At 42.6% G+C, this 16854-nt stretch overlaps 1 protein-coding gene across 4 annotated transcripts in view; it reads left to right on the top strand.

The window, feature by feature from the left end:
- Klhl32 (kelch-like 32) overlaps positions 1 to 12863 on the top strand; it is a 238592-nt gene extending 225729 nt beyond the window's left edge. For 3 of the 4 annotated variants that reach the window (NM_001355618.1, NM_001033531.4, NM_001163020.2), the window contains one exon: positions 7876 to 12863. In NM_001355618.1, the coding sequence (NP_001342547.1) occupies positions 7876 to 8037 (162 nt within the window). In that variant the 3' untranslated portion in view covers positions 8038 to 12863. The remainder of the gene's footprint in view (positions 1 to 7875) is intronic. The other variant, XM_030253379.1, reaches the window with a different exon arrangement.
- Positions 12864 to 16854: the final 3991 nt, after the last annotated feature.

Below are 16854 nucleotides of genomic sequence, written 5' to 3'. Positions count from 1 at the left end.
AGCAGTATGCAGCAAAACATGGGACAGATGTAGCTTATGAAGCCAGAAAATGAATTTAAAAATAAATTCAAAGTAGACGATGATAAAGAGAGCAAGGTAATGCCTAGGAAACAGTAATACAGGAAAAACATATGCCCATAAGAAGTGCATGGATATGCTAACCAGCAGGTGCTGACCCCCATCATCCCCCACCCAGGAGTGGCTTGTCTTCACCCATGTGTGTTTTTGGCAGTTTTCAGTCCTAAGAGTTTTCTTTACCACTCTTCAGAACTGAGAAGATGTTTGATTGGCAGGAGTGTCCCACAGTGCCAGGAGGCTATGCAGGAGTGTTCCACAGTGCCAGGAGGCTATGCAGGAGTGTTCCACAGTGCCAGGAGGCTATGCAGGAGTGTCCCACAGTGCCAGGAGGCTATGCTGGAGTGTCCCACAGTGCCAGGAGGCTATGCAGGAGTGTCCCATAGTGCCAGGAGGCTATGCAGGAGTGTCCCACAGTGCCAGGAGGCTATGCTGGAGTGTCCCACAGTGCCAGGAGGCTATGCTGGAGTATCCCACAGTGCCAGGATGCTATGTTGGAAGTGGCCTAGGAGGCTTCATTGGATTAACTTTACAGCAGAATTAAGTTTGTGCTTTCATTAAGTTGTATAAGTCAGACACGATTATGGGTATATTTCTACTAACATTAGCGTTAGATTAGCTATGAATAAGAGACTAAACTATAAGAGAAAAATAAGAAACTCTTCTAATGTGTTAGTTTTAAGACAGCAGAATGATTGATGGTCACACTGCAAAACTTTTTCAAGTCTATTTTTGGCAACTTAATGTGTAAGACAGAACAGTTTTAAAACAGAACAAACACAACCACTTCAAACTTGTTCTATCCCCAGTTTTTCCTTAGAAGGTTGAGTAACCTTGTACGCTAACCTTTTCAATATTTTTGAAATGCTTTACCTGCATATATGTCTGGGTACCACAGGCATCCAGTGCCCACAGAGGCCAAAAGACAGCATCAGATGCCCCTGGGATTCCAACCCGGGTCTCCTCCAAGACCAGCAAGTGCTCTTAACCACTGAGTCATCTCTCCAGCCTGCTTGCCCACTGATTCAGTATTAATAATTCCTGGTTATTCCCATACAAACTTTATTCAAGAAATGAATGTGTGCATATTTTAAACCACTATGGACACGACATTCAAGAGTTTCCCCTGGATTAAGGTAACACTAAAAGAACAGATTTTAAATTTTAACAAGTTCTTGTGTTAGTGGAATAAAGTTTATCTTTAATATCACATAATAAAATAAATCGGTGCATTATCTTAAAAAAATGCAGATAATTCTGTGTTTCCTTAGCCTCCTGGAAATTCCATCTATTCCTGTGACTAACACACTCCTACAAAGCATAGAAAAACTTGAGAAAAAAGTCTTCTCTTTCTTTGATATTTCTGTGTGTATGTTGGGGCACAACCACTTGCCAGCCACGGTATACATGTGGAAGTCATATGACTACATGCAGAGTTGACTCTTTCTACCCTGAGTAAACTTACTCCATGTGGCCTGGTAGCACAAGCACTTGTACCACTAAACCATCTCTCTGGACATGTTTCATTTTCCACATGGTTATGTATCTGTGTGGTGTGTCTGTGTATGAGTACATATGTTAACATGTTTATAGGTGTGTGTGTGTGTGTGGCATGTGGAGACCTGTAGTTGCCCGCAAGTATATTCCTCCATTGTACTTGACCTTACTCATCAAGACAGGATCTCTCACTGATCTTGGAGTAGGTCCGGTATTCCTACTTTAACTAGCAAGCCAGCCTGTGGGTGGATCTTGCCACCGCCTCCCACGAGCTGGCATTACAATTGGTCACAGGTCTATCTGTATTTTACGTGGATTCTGAGGATCGGAACTTTGTTCTTCATGCTTGCAGGGCAAGCTCTTTATCCCCTGAGCCATCTCTGTAGCCCAACAAACATGTATGCATACGAGGTCTTATGATTAATAGGCGTGAGCATATTAGCATATGGTTTATCATTTAGAGAGACATTTGGAAACAGAATCTTCAGGGATAATAGCGTTTTAGTGGTTTAACTTTTAAATTATGTGTATGCATGTTCATGTGTGCTGTGGTAAATATCATTTGGGGCTTTCTTCCCCACCTTAGATCATTTAGTTTCCAAATAAAAGACACAAAACTTTTATAGTTATAATAAGTCTTAAGGCACTAGAGTTGGGCAGATATCAACGCTTTATGCTATTTTCTATTTCCCTATCATTAACCCTGAGATATCACTTGCCGTGTTCTGCCTGGGCCACTCCTACTCCATCAGGTCGGCCCTTCTGGCCATGAGCTCACAGTAACCCATGGCAACTTCTTCCTTTATTCCCTCTCTACCTCATAGTCTCTCCTCTGACCCCAAACCCTGGGAACCTTCACTCCGGACCCTATCTTCTGCACAGCCCAGACTGTAGGCATCTTTATTAACCAATCAGTGACAACTTGGTGGGGGGTGGAGCACGGTATACACAACAAAAGTTGGCATGGGTGAGGATCTGCTCATCTTGGAGCAACCAGATCTTGGGGTACAGAATTTAGCATTTGAATACAAGCAGCACCAGACCAAGCTCCTAAAAGTATGTGTGTGCCTTTGAACACATCAGTTCACAGATGTTGGAGGCACTGGATCTGCCTGGAGCTGGAGTGATGAAGAGTTATGAGTCACCCAACATGGGTGCTAGGGACTGAACTCTGGCCTTCTGCAAGAGCATTGTACACTCTAAACCTCTGAGCTCGCTCTCCCTCTAGCCTCAACAATAGCTTTCTGCATCATGAATCTTGCATGCCAGGTAGTGGCAACTAATTGCTGAGCATCTTTCCATCTGAACTAAGGATCAGATGCTTCTACTCTGTTGCTGACTTCAGATCTAGTCATCTTCGTGGATGAACAGTAGCATGCCACTGGGTAGAGAGCCCAGCCCTGTGTTTAAAAGCCTGTCACATCCCTAGCATTATTAGTATCTGCCGGAGTAATATCCAATCGAGAAACGAGACAGTGGAAAGTCAGATTGGTGAAGGTGAGAAAATGTTAGACACTAGAAGTTCCTAGATGTAGGACAGAGTGGTCGTGAGAATCAGACGCACACTTAAAGTATCAAAGTTCAAATCTCTGTCACTCATAATCCGAGATTAATTTATAATTGTGAGTAGTCTAATATCAGGGCTGATTAATGAAGAGTATAGTTAAGTAGTTCAGAGCGTCTCTCACTAGTATCCCAAACCAATTCTTTTTGCCTTTAAAAATACCAGCCAATACTCTTATCTTAGCAGACTGCTCCTCCTGGCCTCTGATCCAGGTTCATTTAACAGTCATTTGTGGGGTCAGCCACCTGGAGTGACACGCATAAGAAGCCATTTCAGCTACTACAGAGCTAGCATATGCTACTCCGTTCATTGTAAGACAGTCCAGACTGAGGAAGGCTGGGAAGCCCTGCATTAACATTTGTAAAAGATGTTGAGGTTTAGAACCACTAGTAATACATACACTCACAGGATATAGATCCTGAAAACTAAAAAGCATTCTTATTAATTTTGTGGGCCTGGGGCTGTCTGGCATGTAGCCTGACTCTAATCTGATGTGCCTGAGGTGACCAGGACACACAGGCCGCTGTGTGAGCATGCAGGTGACTCGTCTGTGTTTCCAGATTTTTCTCTGTTATTCTCCTTTCCTGTTACTTCCTTTTGGCCGGAGGATAAGCTGGCAGTCTGGCACTGCCGCTTCCCACGTGTCTCCTTCCTGCCAGTTTACTGGGGAGTGTTTAGGAGAAAATCTGCCAAAAGCGTTCTTTTTCCCTCCCAGATTAAATACATTACATCTGCTTAACATATGCAGTCACTGCTGGGCCAGGGAATCACACAGTATTCATTTGGGGGAAGGCACTAAGTCCTGGCTCTTCTGGGCTACATCCTTGGATTAAAATACTGGCTAGAGCTACCATTTACAGCCAAGTTATCTCGAGAAAGTCACTTAATTTTTCTGTTTTCTTCTCTAAAAATTGAAGGCAATACTTAACCTTGCATGGTTTTGATAGATATTGAGTGATCTTAGAGCTGGCAAGAAGGAGCAATAAAGGGAATCAGGGACTCAAGAATAGCACAGGTGTTATTCAAGAACAGGCCTGTAGAGGGGCTATAAATATAAAGCAAGACCCATAGCCAGGGACCCACTACAAGGGTGGGCTAGTGGCAGGGTTAAAAGGAGACTGAAATGCTTCCATGTTCAACTTGTGGTCAGCCATTGTGAGGGAGGTGTCTTAAAAACTGGGTGACTGGTACGTCTCTGGTTGCTAGCTATTTCTAGGGTTAGGGGTCAGAGAGTGCAAGAATCTAGACAAATTATTTTACTGCATAAATTGTTACTGTTTAATCCAAATGGTACAGCTTTCCAAAATGACACGGTTCTAGTTAACATTTCTGACTTGTTTGCACTAGCTAGGCAAAACAAAAACCAAACAAACAAAAAGCAATAGAGGCATAGCTGTTGCTCTTGTAACTTGTTCCTAGACAAGGGCCTCAGTAAGCAGGGGCTTTTGGAGCAGTCTTAGGCATCAGAAAATGTGAACTATGCTTGCTGTTGGAATGGCTTTTTGGTGGTGCCCTTGATAAAGGAGTTCAGTTTCTTGAATACAAAATAGCCTAAAAAAAAAAAAAAAAAAAAAAAAAACCAAGATGGCAGGGCCCGAAGACTACCGCAAATAGGAGCGAGCCAGCCCTGGCAGTCAGCATCCCAGGCTGGGTACCGCCCCCTAGAGTTGGAATGTCAGCAAAGTTCATTTGCTCAGGCTCAAAGGTTTTTTGGCTGCATCTCAGACTGACGGCTCCAGAGTGGTTTATACAGAAGTAGCATTCTTCCTGGAAGAAGAGAGGTTCCTCCTTTCTTGGCAAAAAATGAGGCCCAGAACATTGCCCTTTTACAGAACACTTGCAAATAAGGCCATTTGATTTAAGAAGATGGTCATTATTTTTGTGATATCACTCCTGAAGAGATGAGAACAAATGTCAACTCACCCTAGATAGGAAACTAATGACAGATCAAAGCACGGATAACACCAAAGTCAAACTTGGTGAGCCAATGAGTTTTACTGAGATTATTTACAGGGATATGGGCGAGGGATTAGTTACAGGAACAGAAATGACTCAAACAGCTGTGTTACCTCAACATGATGGATCGGGTTCTGTCATAGTGCCCCAGTTAGTATGCGACTCTTCCAGTTTGTCTGGTTTTTCTTTGTTTAGGCAATTTGGCTGCTCTCTCTGCTCCTTCCAGGATGCCTGAAGGGTCTCTTTCTTCCAGGCTGCTGGGGCTGAGTCTCTTCGAAGCAGCTTTTCTGACGATCTTCTTTGTAGCTTAGCTTGAAGAGAGACTCCCAGTAGTCTCTGCTGTTTCTATACTTTTGGGGAAGGAGAGGAGTACTGAATGGGGTCAGTTAAAGGGACTTCCTAAAGCCATTTAGAGTTGTTTCCTTCCTGTTTGAAGGAGCTGCCCTGCAGATGGAGAACTTCACCTCTTCTTAGAACAGCCCATTGTTTCCCCTCTATGTAAGCATCATTTCCTAAAATATCCTGTTGTTTCACCTCCCTTTCATATCCTATGTCTGAAGATATTTCCTTCCAAGATGGAAGGTTTTTGTTTTTTTTTTGTTTTGTTTTGTTTTGTTTTTTTGTTTTTTTGTTTTTGGTTTTTCGAGACAGGGTTTTTCTGTACAGCCCTGGCTGTCCTGGAACTCACTTTGTAGACCAGGCTGGCCTCGAACTCAGAAATCCGCCTGCCTCCAAGATGGAAGGTTTTAACCGTAGAGGAAACTGCTACACAACAGGTGGCTCTTCCTCTAGGGTAGTGGCCCTTAACTTTTGAAGTGATGCAAGCCTTAATACATCTCTTCATGTTAGGGTGACCTCCAAGCACAAAATTACTTTGTTGCTACCTCATAACTGTAAGTTTGTCATTGTTATGAACTGCAGTGTAAATATCTGATATGCAGAATATCTGATAGGTGACTCCCGCCCCCAAAGGGTTGAGACCCACAGGATCAGAACCATTAGTGTGGGTATCTTCAAGCTTTAAAAAGCTGTTGATAATAGAGACCTGAGTGATTGATGTGGGAGGGCCCAGTCCATTCTGGGCAGTGCCACTCCTGAACTAGGGAGCAAGAGAAAGCAGGCCGAACAAGCCATAGGGAGCAAGCAAGCCAGTAAGTTGTACTGTCCCATGACTTCTGCCTTAGTTCATGGTTTCAGGTTCCTAGCCTGGCTTCCCAGTGATGGAGAGTGACTGACCTAAGAGTTGTAAGCTGAAATAAGCCCTTTACTCCCTAGATTACTTTTGGTCATGGTGTTTTACCACAGCAATGGAAACCCTAAGACAGAGATTGCTACCAGGTGCAGGGGCTATTGCTGTGCCAGAACTGACCACCCGTTTTCAGGAGAAATGTGGTATTTGAGATTTTTGATTAGAGGTCTGTTGTGGGAGCTAAGAGGATAGACCTGAGTACAGAGCAGATGGTGGCGCTTAGGAAGTTTGAGAGTCCCTTAAAGACTCCCTCAAGTCATTGGATATTTTCAATTAAGGATTTCTGGTTCTAGCCAGTTGGGGGTGAAGATTAAAAAATAAGAACACAGCCAGTAATGTAGACCCTGGTTAGCTGGAACTGAGACAGTTTGTGGAGATTAAGAGGAGACTAGTATCATCAAAGTGAAATCTGGGAGGCGTTTCCTCGGAGTCAGCAAACAGACGCTGCGGTCTTGGGTAGAGTGTATGTGTGTGTCAGGGGTAGAGAGGACAACAAGACTGTACCTCCTACTGGCAGCTGAACTTGGTAATGTGTAAGATTCTCAGGTTGTACTGGTTCTGAAGGCATAAGGTGTCACTGAGAGTAGCTGAAGCTTGACTGTGAGAGGCTAGGAGAGGACATTGGTGATGGTGCACTCTCAGTTGCCCTGGAAGTTCCAGGACTGGAGGGGTCATGGAGAGAATTTGAGGCCTTAGCTCCATGGGGCAGAGTAAGAGTCCCTTAAGAGAGCCCAAAAGAGGCTATTGGTAAAGGCACAGCCAAGTGGCAGTGGAGACCCTAGCATTTTGGAAATGAGTTCTAAGGACAGCAGCAACTGTACGGTGCAGCCAGCCTGAGCCTACAGCAGCTACGTGTGCTGCAGATACCAGAGCTAGAGATACAGAACCCTTTGAAACCTAGATCTTCAATCACGGACGTCAGGCATTAGGCTGTTTACACTGTTGGGCTTTGGTTTTGCTATGATTTGAGTGTGACTATGCCTGGTGTCTTCCCTTTAGAGTAAGAAAGTGTTTAACTTGTTTTTATTTTATAGGAACCCACAGAGGCTTTGGATATTTTAGAGGCTTTCAGTGGTGAGATTTGGGGTTGGTTTTATAAAGAGACTGAACTTTGAAAGGGCTTGAATTTCTAAAGACTGTGGGACTCTAAAAGTTTGGAATGTGTTTTATATTGAGGTATTAGTATTAGTATGAGATCTTATGAATGAAAATGGCAGGAAGTATAATTGCCTGCTGATGTGTTTGTATGTGACAAGGGGTCAGCTGTACTGGGTTTTTGTTTGTTTGGGGCTTCTTTTCTGGACATGATGCAAGCTAAAGTTACCTTACAAGGGGAACGTCAATTGAGAAAATATCTCCCTAAGATTGGTCTGCAGGCAGGCCTAGCGAGGATGCTGTCATGATTCCTTTTGGTCGTAGTTTGTCACAGCATCAGAGAAGTAACAAATACACCCAGTAAGAAAGTACTACTGCCTAAGGGCCCCCCTCCATGCATATGTATTTTTTGAGTAGTCCTTCCTCTCTTCTGGTGTAGGTATTGGATGTGAGCAGAGAAGGCAAAGAGGAAGTGTTCTACGGACCTACACTGCCCTTTGCTTCCAACGGCATAGCGGCGTGCTTCCTTCCGGCTCCGTATTTCACATGCCCCAACCTGCAGACTCTGCAAGTGCCTCACCACAGGATCGGCACTGTCTGATAAGCCAGCATCCACAGGAGACCGAATGAGACCTTGACATCTGGACACAGGGCATGGACATCCTCAGTGCTTCCCTATCGTGTCTTACAGGTCTAAAATTGTGCTAAATACTAGCAAAAAAAAAAAAAAAGAATAATTTTCTAAAACATATTATCGAGAATTTTGTCACTTCTTTCAGTGTGTGTTAAAACATACAATATGTGTGATTTTTATTGTGGTGCACCTTAGTGCCATCCTACGGCACGTGATAGTTTTGTGGCTCTTTAAAACATTCTTTGTACCCCTGTCCTAGTTAGTGCTGTCTGGGATCATGTGACACTGTCAGTAAGGAACCTTACACAGCAGGCATCAGTTTCCTCATAATCTTCGGTACTTAGGCCTTTTCGTTACTCAAGCATCAGCGTGTCTTTTCAAGCTTACCATTCTGCAGCATTCCTCAGCAGAAGTTCAGCGGGATGACATCAGATACACTTTAAGTGCCACATTTCATTCAAGGTGATCGGAGTAAAGGACTTGGATAAGTTAGATTTCCAACCTTGGTTACTCTGACCTTGTTTCAGAACTTTATAGGGCTAGGCTTCTCACCCTTGGTGATAATTGCTCATTTCCACATTTACTAAAAAGAATGCCATGAGGATTTGGCAAATGCTCAGAACTTTGCCTAAGGTTAAAAAAAAATGTTACTTACATTCTAAAATGTGTTGCTATCTTTAGAGTCCTGTAACCAAACCATTTTATTTCCAAGTTTATAAATTTCGAGGAGTGTTGAGACGGTCCTGTGGGAGTCTGAGAGCATTGGGAAGGCGCTACACCTATCCTGAGCAGGAATGCCAGAGATCCCGAAACTTGGACAAATTCTTGCCTCAAAGAATTCTCTTTAAATGTCTCATCTACAGATTAAAAACATTACCTGTACTAACCATGGCACCACGGAAGGCGTTGACATAAGTCTGAACCGAGAGCCTGCAGCCAGCAGTTCTAATAGACGTTTTCCAAGTTGATAAAGGCAATGTCAATCTTGCCTACTTGGAGGGTTCTCCACCACTGCCAATACATTTTTTTCTTATTACTACCCCTTTTAATAATGAATAATTCTTTTTTAGTCTAGAGTTTTGAGTTTGCTTTATCTCTACCTAAAAATAAATCATCTTAACAATCACATTTGTTTTTTTCTAATCTTGCCACGACTGGAGGTCATTTCTATTAAAGGAAAAGCTGCTTTTTCTCAGCTGCTTAAGTCAGTTGCTTATGTCATAGAAATTGTCTGTTTTACTCATGCAACCACTTATTTTGTATCATCATAAGCCAACGAAAAACTAGTTTTCTTCTTGTTTAGGGTGGTCTTCAGTTGGCTATGTAGCTAAACTGGCCTCCAACTTATGACCCTCCCCAATAAAACAACCTTTTTATCTTAACAAATTTACTAAGTTTACGCATTGCTGTATGATACCGAAAGCACTGTTCTACACATATAAATGCTCTCTGGTTAATTGGGTTAAAGAACAGGAAGTGATAGAAAGGATAAGGAAGAAAGGTTAAAAACTAGGACTTCAGACAGACCAGGACCATTTGGACAGGCGATGTAGGTAAGTGGCGAGAACGGTTTAAAAGCAGCCCATGAGCCTTCAGAGATGAACATAATCAATCCGTCAGGACAGTGCCTTCCTGCCTTCCTGATCTGCTTCAGCACAGATCTAAATAAGAAGTGCTTCACACGTACTGAACTTTCTACTTGATACATGGGGTTTTCTCTCTAGCAGCTTTTCGTTGTAAAATCATTAACTTGTATTTATGTTCTCGGGTCCTCTACCCAGTGAGTGTAAGGAAATGTCTTAAAAATAAGCTTGCCTGACAGATAATGGACCTAGACTAACCCTAGACTGCTGCTGTATCCGTTTCTAACCATTCACTAAAGTCAGCGTCAGTTACCAATTTCTCCTTGATGGTCTTCATGGGGTACTTTTTGCAGTTTGGACAGATTCTTCACATCTGTAATCAAAGAGCAGCCTCAGAAGTGTCACACTCCTTTACCAAAGGGAAGGAAAGGTTGTACGATTGGATCGCTTTCTCAAACTCATCTGCAGTGAAAAAGTCTGTGGAATCGTATTTGGTGTGTATAAGCAAGTCCTACCTGAACTACTCAGCTATATAGCTATTATTTAAGTGTAGTATCCTACAGTGATTTAATTTTCATTTTCAGTCTTTAGAATTAAAGGCTGTATTTTACTTTCCATTTAAGACTTTGAAGTATTTAAACATCAAGTAAAGATTTTACTTATAAATAAAAGAAAAGTTTCAATGATTCTGCTGTGAGAGGAAAAGCTAGCAAAGACACAGACAGCTTCTACCCACGATGCAAGGTGCAGTAAAACCCCATATCTCTAAAAATAAAATGCCAAGTAAATTACAACTGTGGCACTTCCTGTACCTTCCTCTTGTTTTCCTCATACCTAATGTGCATAAGTAGTGTCCCTTCAGCTATTGCAAAAGTTGAAACCTTCAGTTGGTTTGAACCCAAAGTATAAATGCAATAAGAAGAAGACAGATACTGTTTCACTAAGTAACATGGCTCATCTTTATTTTCAATCTATATTCATGGGCACAATGTATGTGAAAGGAGTACATTACATTTTATATATCTATCTCATCTTTATTATATGCAAACTACCTATAAATTACATGAGATATCTATAATGTAATAAACTGTAGTTATCAGCACAACAAAGTTGTAAGTAAGGACTAGGGGTGCAGCTCAGTTGGAAGAGCTGTCTTGCGTGCAGGGTGCCTGGATTTCCATCACAAGCAGTGCATTAAACTGGCTATAGCAGCTCATGTTTGCAATCCCAATATGCTTGAGAAGTCTTGGCTACCAAGAGAGTTCAAAGAAGCCAACCTGAAAACAGATTCTGACTCTGTCTTTCAAAAATGAATACAATAATAAAATTGATAAAGTATAATCATGTGGTATTGAACTGGGTAACCTCAGCATCGCAGATGATCACAGTGAAAACACAAATCCTGTGTCTAATCAAATATAGGAAAGAATAGGTTATTTTGTTAGAAATCTAGACTGATTGTTTCAACCAAATCAAGCACATTGTTTATACTGCTGTTTTACACTCTTGCTCGACCAGGTAATATATTTAACTCTAGGAAGGGTAGGCATTTAGTTTTCCTTAGTGCAGAAAAGATATAGAACTTAGAGAGAGATGAGTTCCTTAAGAGTTTCCCAAAATGCAGAAACATATCAGTTTTTATATAAAATCTCAACTGCCAAAGATTCTATAAGAACTGAACATGGTTACTGTGATGGTACATGCCTGACACTCCATCATTCCAGCACTTGGAGGGAGGGAGGCTGAGGCAGGAAGATTTTATGGCCTAGGATACCTAGGAGACAAAGATAACCAACAAGAGAGGAAAAAAATAAAAGACATTTTGTGCCAATACATAGAAATAAGCCCATATATTCTTTAAGAACCAAATGTCTTCAAAACAAGAAAAGCCCAGGGAGATGAGAAAGGTGCTTATCACCAAGCCTGATAGCCTGCATTCGATCCCGGGATCCATGTGGTACAAGAAGAGAGTTAGAATTGACTCTTCCAAGCTTTCCTTTGACCTACACACACACACACACACACACACACACACACACACACACACGAGAGAGAGAGAGAGAGAGAGAGAGAGAGAGAGAGAGAGAGAGAGAAAGAGAGAGAGGTATATATGCCCACACATATAATAGTTTAATCTTTTGTTTAAAGGAGTGAAAGCACTCTTGGAACATACAGCTATAATCCTGCCATTGGAGTGCCTAAGAGAAATTTGAGTTGGAGTCTGGCCTGAGCTATGGTGAGCCACAAACCAACAGCCAGCCCCTGTGTGGACAAAACAAAGTCACCAAGAAAACAAAGCACTAAACAAAACCCCACCAAACTTGTGAAAAGGTCTGGTAGAAGCTACAGGATAATAAAAATTGAGTAATCTGAGACATACCAATACTATTTTCTAAAATGCTTAGAAAACAAGTCAAATGCAGTCATCTCTCACTTAATGGCTGGGATGTAGTCTGAGAAATGCATCCTTAGGGGAAATCACTGTCCTTACACAATAGGTAGTCGTCAGTCAAGACTTGTGGCCTCTGCAGATTTCTGAGTTCGAGGCCAGCCTGGTCTACAAAGTGAGTTCCAGGACAGCCAGGGCTATACAGAGAAACCCTGTCTCGAAAAACCAAAAAAAAAAAAAAAAAAAAAAAAAAAAAAACAACCAAAAAAGACTTGTGGCCTCTGGATGCTATCCTGATTTGTGGTGCTGGTGTAACAAGGCATACTGTTTTACAGTTAAATTTTTTTTTGAGTACTTTTCTACATTAGGTATGTAATCTAAAACTGTGAGGGGAAATAAATACACAAAGCAGCAAGTCATCACTCATGAAGGACCACGTACTGTGCACAGATGGATGTGTTCTGTATAGCTCTGTGTCCAGCAGGGCAGTGGGCTTGCCTGTCCTTGCATTAGCCCATGTGTTGCCTATCCTATACTGTGATGTTACAATGGCTATGTACCTAGGTGTTAGGAACCTCAGAGCTCTGCCATCATCTCATGATCTTACCTGGGTATGTGTGTCCCATCTCTTAAACATCATGCACCATATGGTTTTACTTAAGGGAAAAAAAAAGATAGGTAAAGATATAGATGTTTAAAATTATGTAATCCTTCTAGCACAAATGAACTCAATACTGATTTTTGCAGATGATCTTCCAAATTTTTCTTACCCATGGAAACCATCTAATTAGATGATAATTAAATTGAATTTTAAATCAAAACCAAATCTTCTGTCTAATAAAACATTTTCATCACTCTGTCGCCCTTCAATCATCTTTTATACCCATCCCATCTGGTGCTTTATGGGGGATTGACTGGAGTGATCACATATCCAATATGTACATTTTCTTCCTTTTTAACTGTTTTATGTTTCTATAGAAATGAAACATTAATTTTCAGCTTTACCAAGGAGTGTACCTGGCAGGATCCATGGCTCCAGATACATATGTAGCAGAGAATGTAGCCCTGTCTGACATCAATGGGAGGGGAAGCCCTTGGTCCTGTGCAGGTTTGATGCCCCAGTGTAGGGGGATCCTGGAGGGCTGAGTGGATGGGTGGGTGGGTGGATGAGGTAGCATCCTCATAGAGGCAAAGGGGAGGGAGGAAAGAGAGGGCATGAGATAGGGGGCTTGTGGAGGGATAGCCAGAAAGTGTGATATCATTTGAGATGTAAATAAATGGAATGGTTAAAAAAGAAAAAAGAAAAAAAGATGGTACAGCAAGCTGGCCAGCTACATGAACCTGAACTTGAATAAACAGTGTTGAGAGAAAGCAGGGGAATTTGGAGAAAAGAAACTTGAAAGGAAGGGTCCATTTCCTGGCTGTCTGAATTTGGTTTTTACTGCCATGATAAACACCAGGGGTTTATTTCAGCTCATCGTTGTAGTCCATTATTAAGGGAAAGGCAGGGACTTACTGGGAAGTGGAGGTGAGAGCTGAAGCAGAGGCCATGGAGACATACTGCTCCCTGGCTTGCTCATTGTGCTTTTTTGTACTACCCTAACCACTTATTCAGAGGTGGCATGGATCCAGTGGATAGTGCACTCCTCTATCAATCAGTAATCAAGAAAACACACTACTGACTTGCCTATGGGCAATCTGATGGAGGCATTTTCTCAATTGATTTTCTTCTTTCTGGATAAATCTGACCAATCAGAACACTGGCCATTGTGAACAGGGCAGCAGAGATATGAACACAGCCATATGAACATGGCTAAGCAACTATCTCTGTTTCAGTTTATGCCCAGAGGTGGTAATAACTAGGTTTGACCATAGTCCTATTTTTAGCTTTTTGAGAAGGTCTACTTATTTTCCTTGTGTGTCTCCAATCAGTTTGCACTGTGATGGTTTGCGGGACCATGGGTGTGGGGGAAAGAGGGGAGTGGGAGAGAACCCAAGTCCCGACAGAGTTTCGGTGCTCTGGGGGGTGGGGGTGGGGTGGGGGAAGGGAAGCGGGAGGACAGTGCATGCTTTTCACGTGGACCCGGGTGGGCGTCTGGCTGTATTAAGCCACTGACCCCACATGGCGCGTGGTGGACAAGGGGCAGCCCCAGGTGCCAGGTTCTCAGCCTCCAGCATCTCACACTGGATTCAACGGAGGAACGGAGAACAGCACAGGGGCCCTGGAGCGGCCACGTGGAGAGAGGTGGGAAGGGAAAGAGAGGAGGTCTAGAGAGGAGAGTAAGAAAGGTAAAAGCTTAAAAAGCAAGGAGGGGCCAAGCAGACCCTCTTATCGTGTGCTGGGCTATCTTAATGTTGCCAAGTAACTCTGAGGGTGGAGTCTAGCCAGAATGCCAGAAGCTTGGGACATTGTCTGCGTGACTGGGTCACAGAATTATGGACAGGCACCTGATTTTGGGAACATAGCTCGACTTTCTGTCCCTTGTAGATTTCTCTAGTGGGTCACCAGAGCAAGCCACATTCAACCAAAATAGGCTGCCTATCATAGTCCCACAGTAGTTTGAATGAAAACGGCTCCCATAGCCCCATAGGGGGTGGCACTATTAGGAGATGGGACCTTGTTGTTGGAGTAGGTGTGGCTTCCTTGAAGGAAGTGTCACTGGGAATGGGCTTTGAGTGTACATATACTCCAGCCAGGACCAACGTCTCACTGCCTGCCTGCTGCCTGCTGCCCAGGATGTAGACGTCTCAGCTACCTCTCCAGCACCATGTCTGCCTGCAAGCCACCATGCTTCCCACCATGCTGATAATGGACTAGCGCTCTGAATTGTAAGCCAGTCCTAATAAAATGTCACAGTGTCTCTTCACAGCAATAAAAACCCTAAGTCATATTCGAACAGTGACCAAGTCTTCCCTTTCTCCCACATCCTAGCCAGTGTTTCCTTTCCTAATGTCCTTCTGACTGGGGTAAGATGAAATCTCAAAGTAGTTTTAAATCCATGATTGCTCAGGACGTTGCATACTTTAAAAACTATCTCTCAACCATTTCTTTTTAAAAGATAGTTGAAAAGATTTTTTGTTGTTGTTGTTTATGTGTTTGTGTCTGTAGGAGTATCTGCCACATGTAGTGTGCAGATGCCTACAGAGACCAAAAGAGGGTATCAGATTTCCTCACATTGGGGGTACATACAGGCGATCGCAATTCCTGATGCAGTGTGTGGAATTGACAGTGTGTTCTTGGGAAGAGGAGCCAGAGTTCTTGCTTTCCCTCAATCTTTCACCTTACTTATTTTTGAGAATTTCATGTATGAATATTTTATTTGCAACATTTTTCCATTTCTTCTCTCCAACACTTCCTATGTCCCCTCCCACTCCTCAAATTCATGGCCTCAAATTCCACTCTCCACAACCACATGTCAAAAAGTGCAGTCTGATAACCTAAGTTAGATCTTTGAAACCCCAAAAGAATTCAGACTATTGCCTTTGGTTGCCTGTTGTGAAAGACACTGCACACTTTGGTCATAGGACAAGCAGATGTTCTAGAAAGTTCTCCTCAATAGCTATGTAGGCTGCTGGTGGAGAAGCATATCAGTAGTTCTGTTACCTTGAGAACTACATCCACAACCAGCCTGATAAGACAGACCCAGTAGGCAATAGCAGCAATTACTGGAGTAACTAATAGCTATATGATTGGATTTAAATAAGAGAGAACTCATGTCTAGTGCTGTAAACCAGGCTGGGGTCACAGACCCTAGGCGAGAACCCCGTCCTCCCATTTTAATAAACTGATACAGTATCCAACTATCTTAAGTTCCTACACATATACTTAGGTATACATAGAATGCAGCTCTTAGCCTTCATTTGAGAAACATCTTTTTGCAAAGAATTTCAGTAGGTCTAAATGCAGAGAATAAGTGACCCCAGAATGCCTATCCCCCACACTGGTCACCTATAACACAAGCCCAACACCCGAGCCTCAGAAAATATTGCAGAGGGGACAGATTTTATGAGCCAGACGTCCAGAGGAATGCCCTGATGTACATGTCTTTCAGACATGATAGGAGTGATGCACCCATGACTTTGCAGTAGTGTTGTTGTCCGTTTTGGATCTGCACAGTAAGATAATCCACATTTCAGCATGCATGTGGAAAGGCTCCTGAGACCACACCCCCAGTTGAGGAGCTATAGACAGTTGATGGATATTCAGGGAGAATCAATTTTCTTTATGGTCAGTGGTAAGTTGCCAATGCTCCAGTAGTTAGCCATATACCCATGTGAATATGGATTTCATTAATTATAGTCAATAGGATATGTGTATATATATATATATATATATATATATATATATATATATATATATATATATATATATACTGAAATGTATTTGAGAGGATGTGTGAGGGGAACGTGGGAGGCAGTAGAGGGAAATATGAAGGGTGGATATTACAAAAATGAATTGTAGTCATGTGTGAAAATCTCAGACAGCCTAGTTAGGGGGACAGGATCCAGTCAGGGTGGAGGACCCACATAAAGACCAAGCTGCACACCTGCTGCATATTTGTGGGAGACCTAGGTCTAGCCCTTGTATGTCTTTGGTTGGTGGTTCAATCTCTGAGCGCCCCCAAGGGTCTAGGTTAGTTAGTTGACAATGTCGGTCTTCCTGAGGAGTTCTTTCTTATCCTCTCTGGGATCCTCAATCCTTCCCCCAACTCTTTCATAAGACTTTCTGAGCTTAGACATGTTTGGCTTTGGGTCTCTGCATCTGTTTTGTTCAGCTGCTGGGAGGAACCTTTCAGAAAGGTTATGCTAGGC

The sequence above is a fragment of the Mus musculus genome, chromosome 4 (genome assembly GCF_000001635.26).
Source record: "Mus musculus strain C57BL/6J chromosome 4, GRCm38.p6 C57BL/6J".
In the NCBI taxonomy this organism is placed as follows: Eukaryota; Metazoa; Chordata; class Mammalia; order Rodentia; family Muridae; genus Mus; species Mus musculus.
Note: the sequence above shows the minus strand (reverse complement) of the source record. Positions and strands in the feature narration are given on the sequence as shown.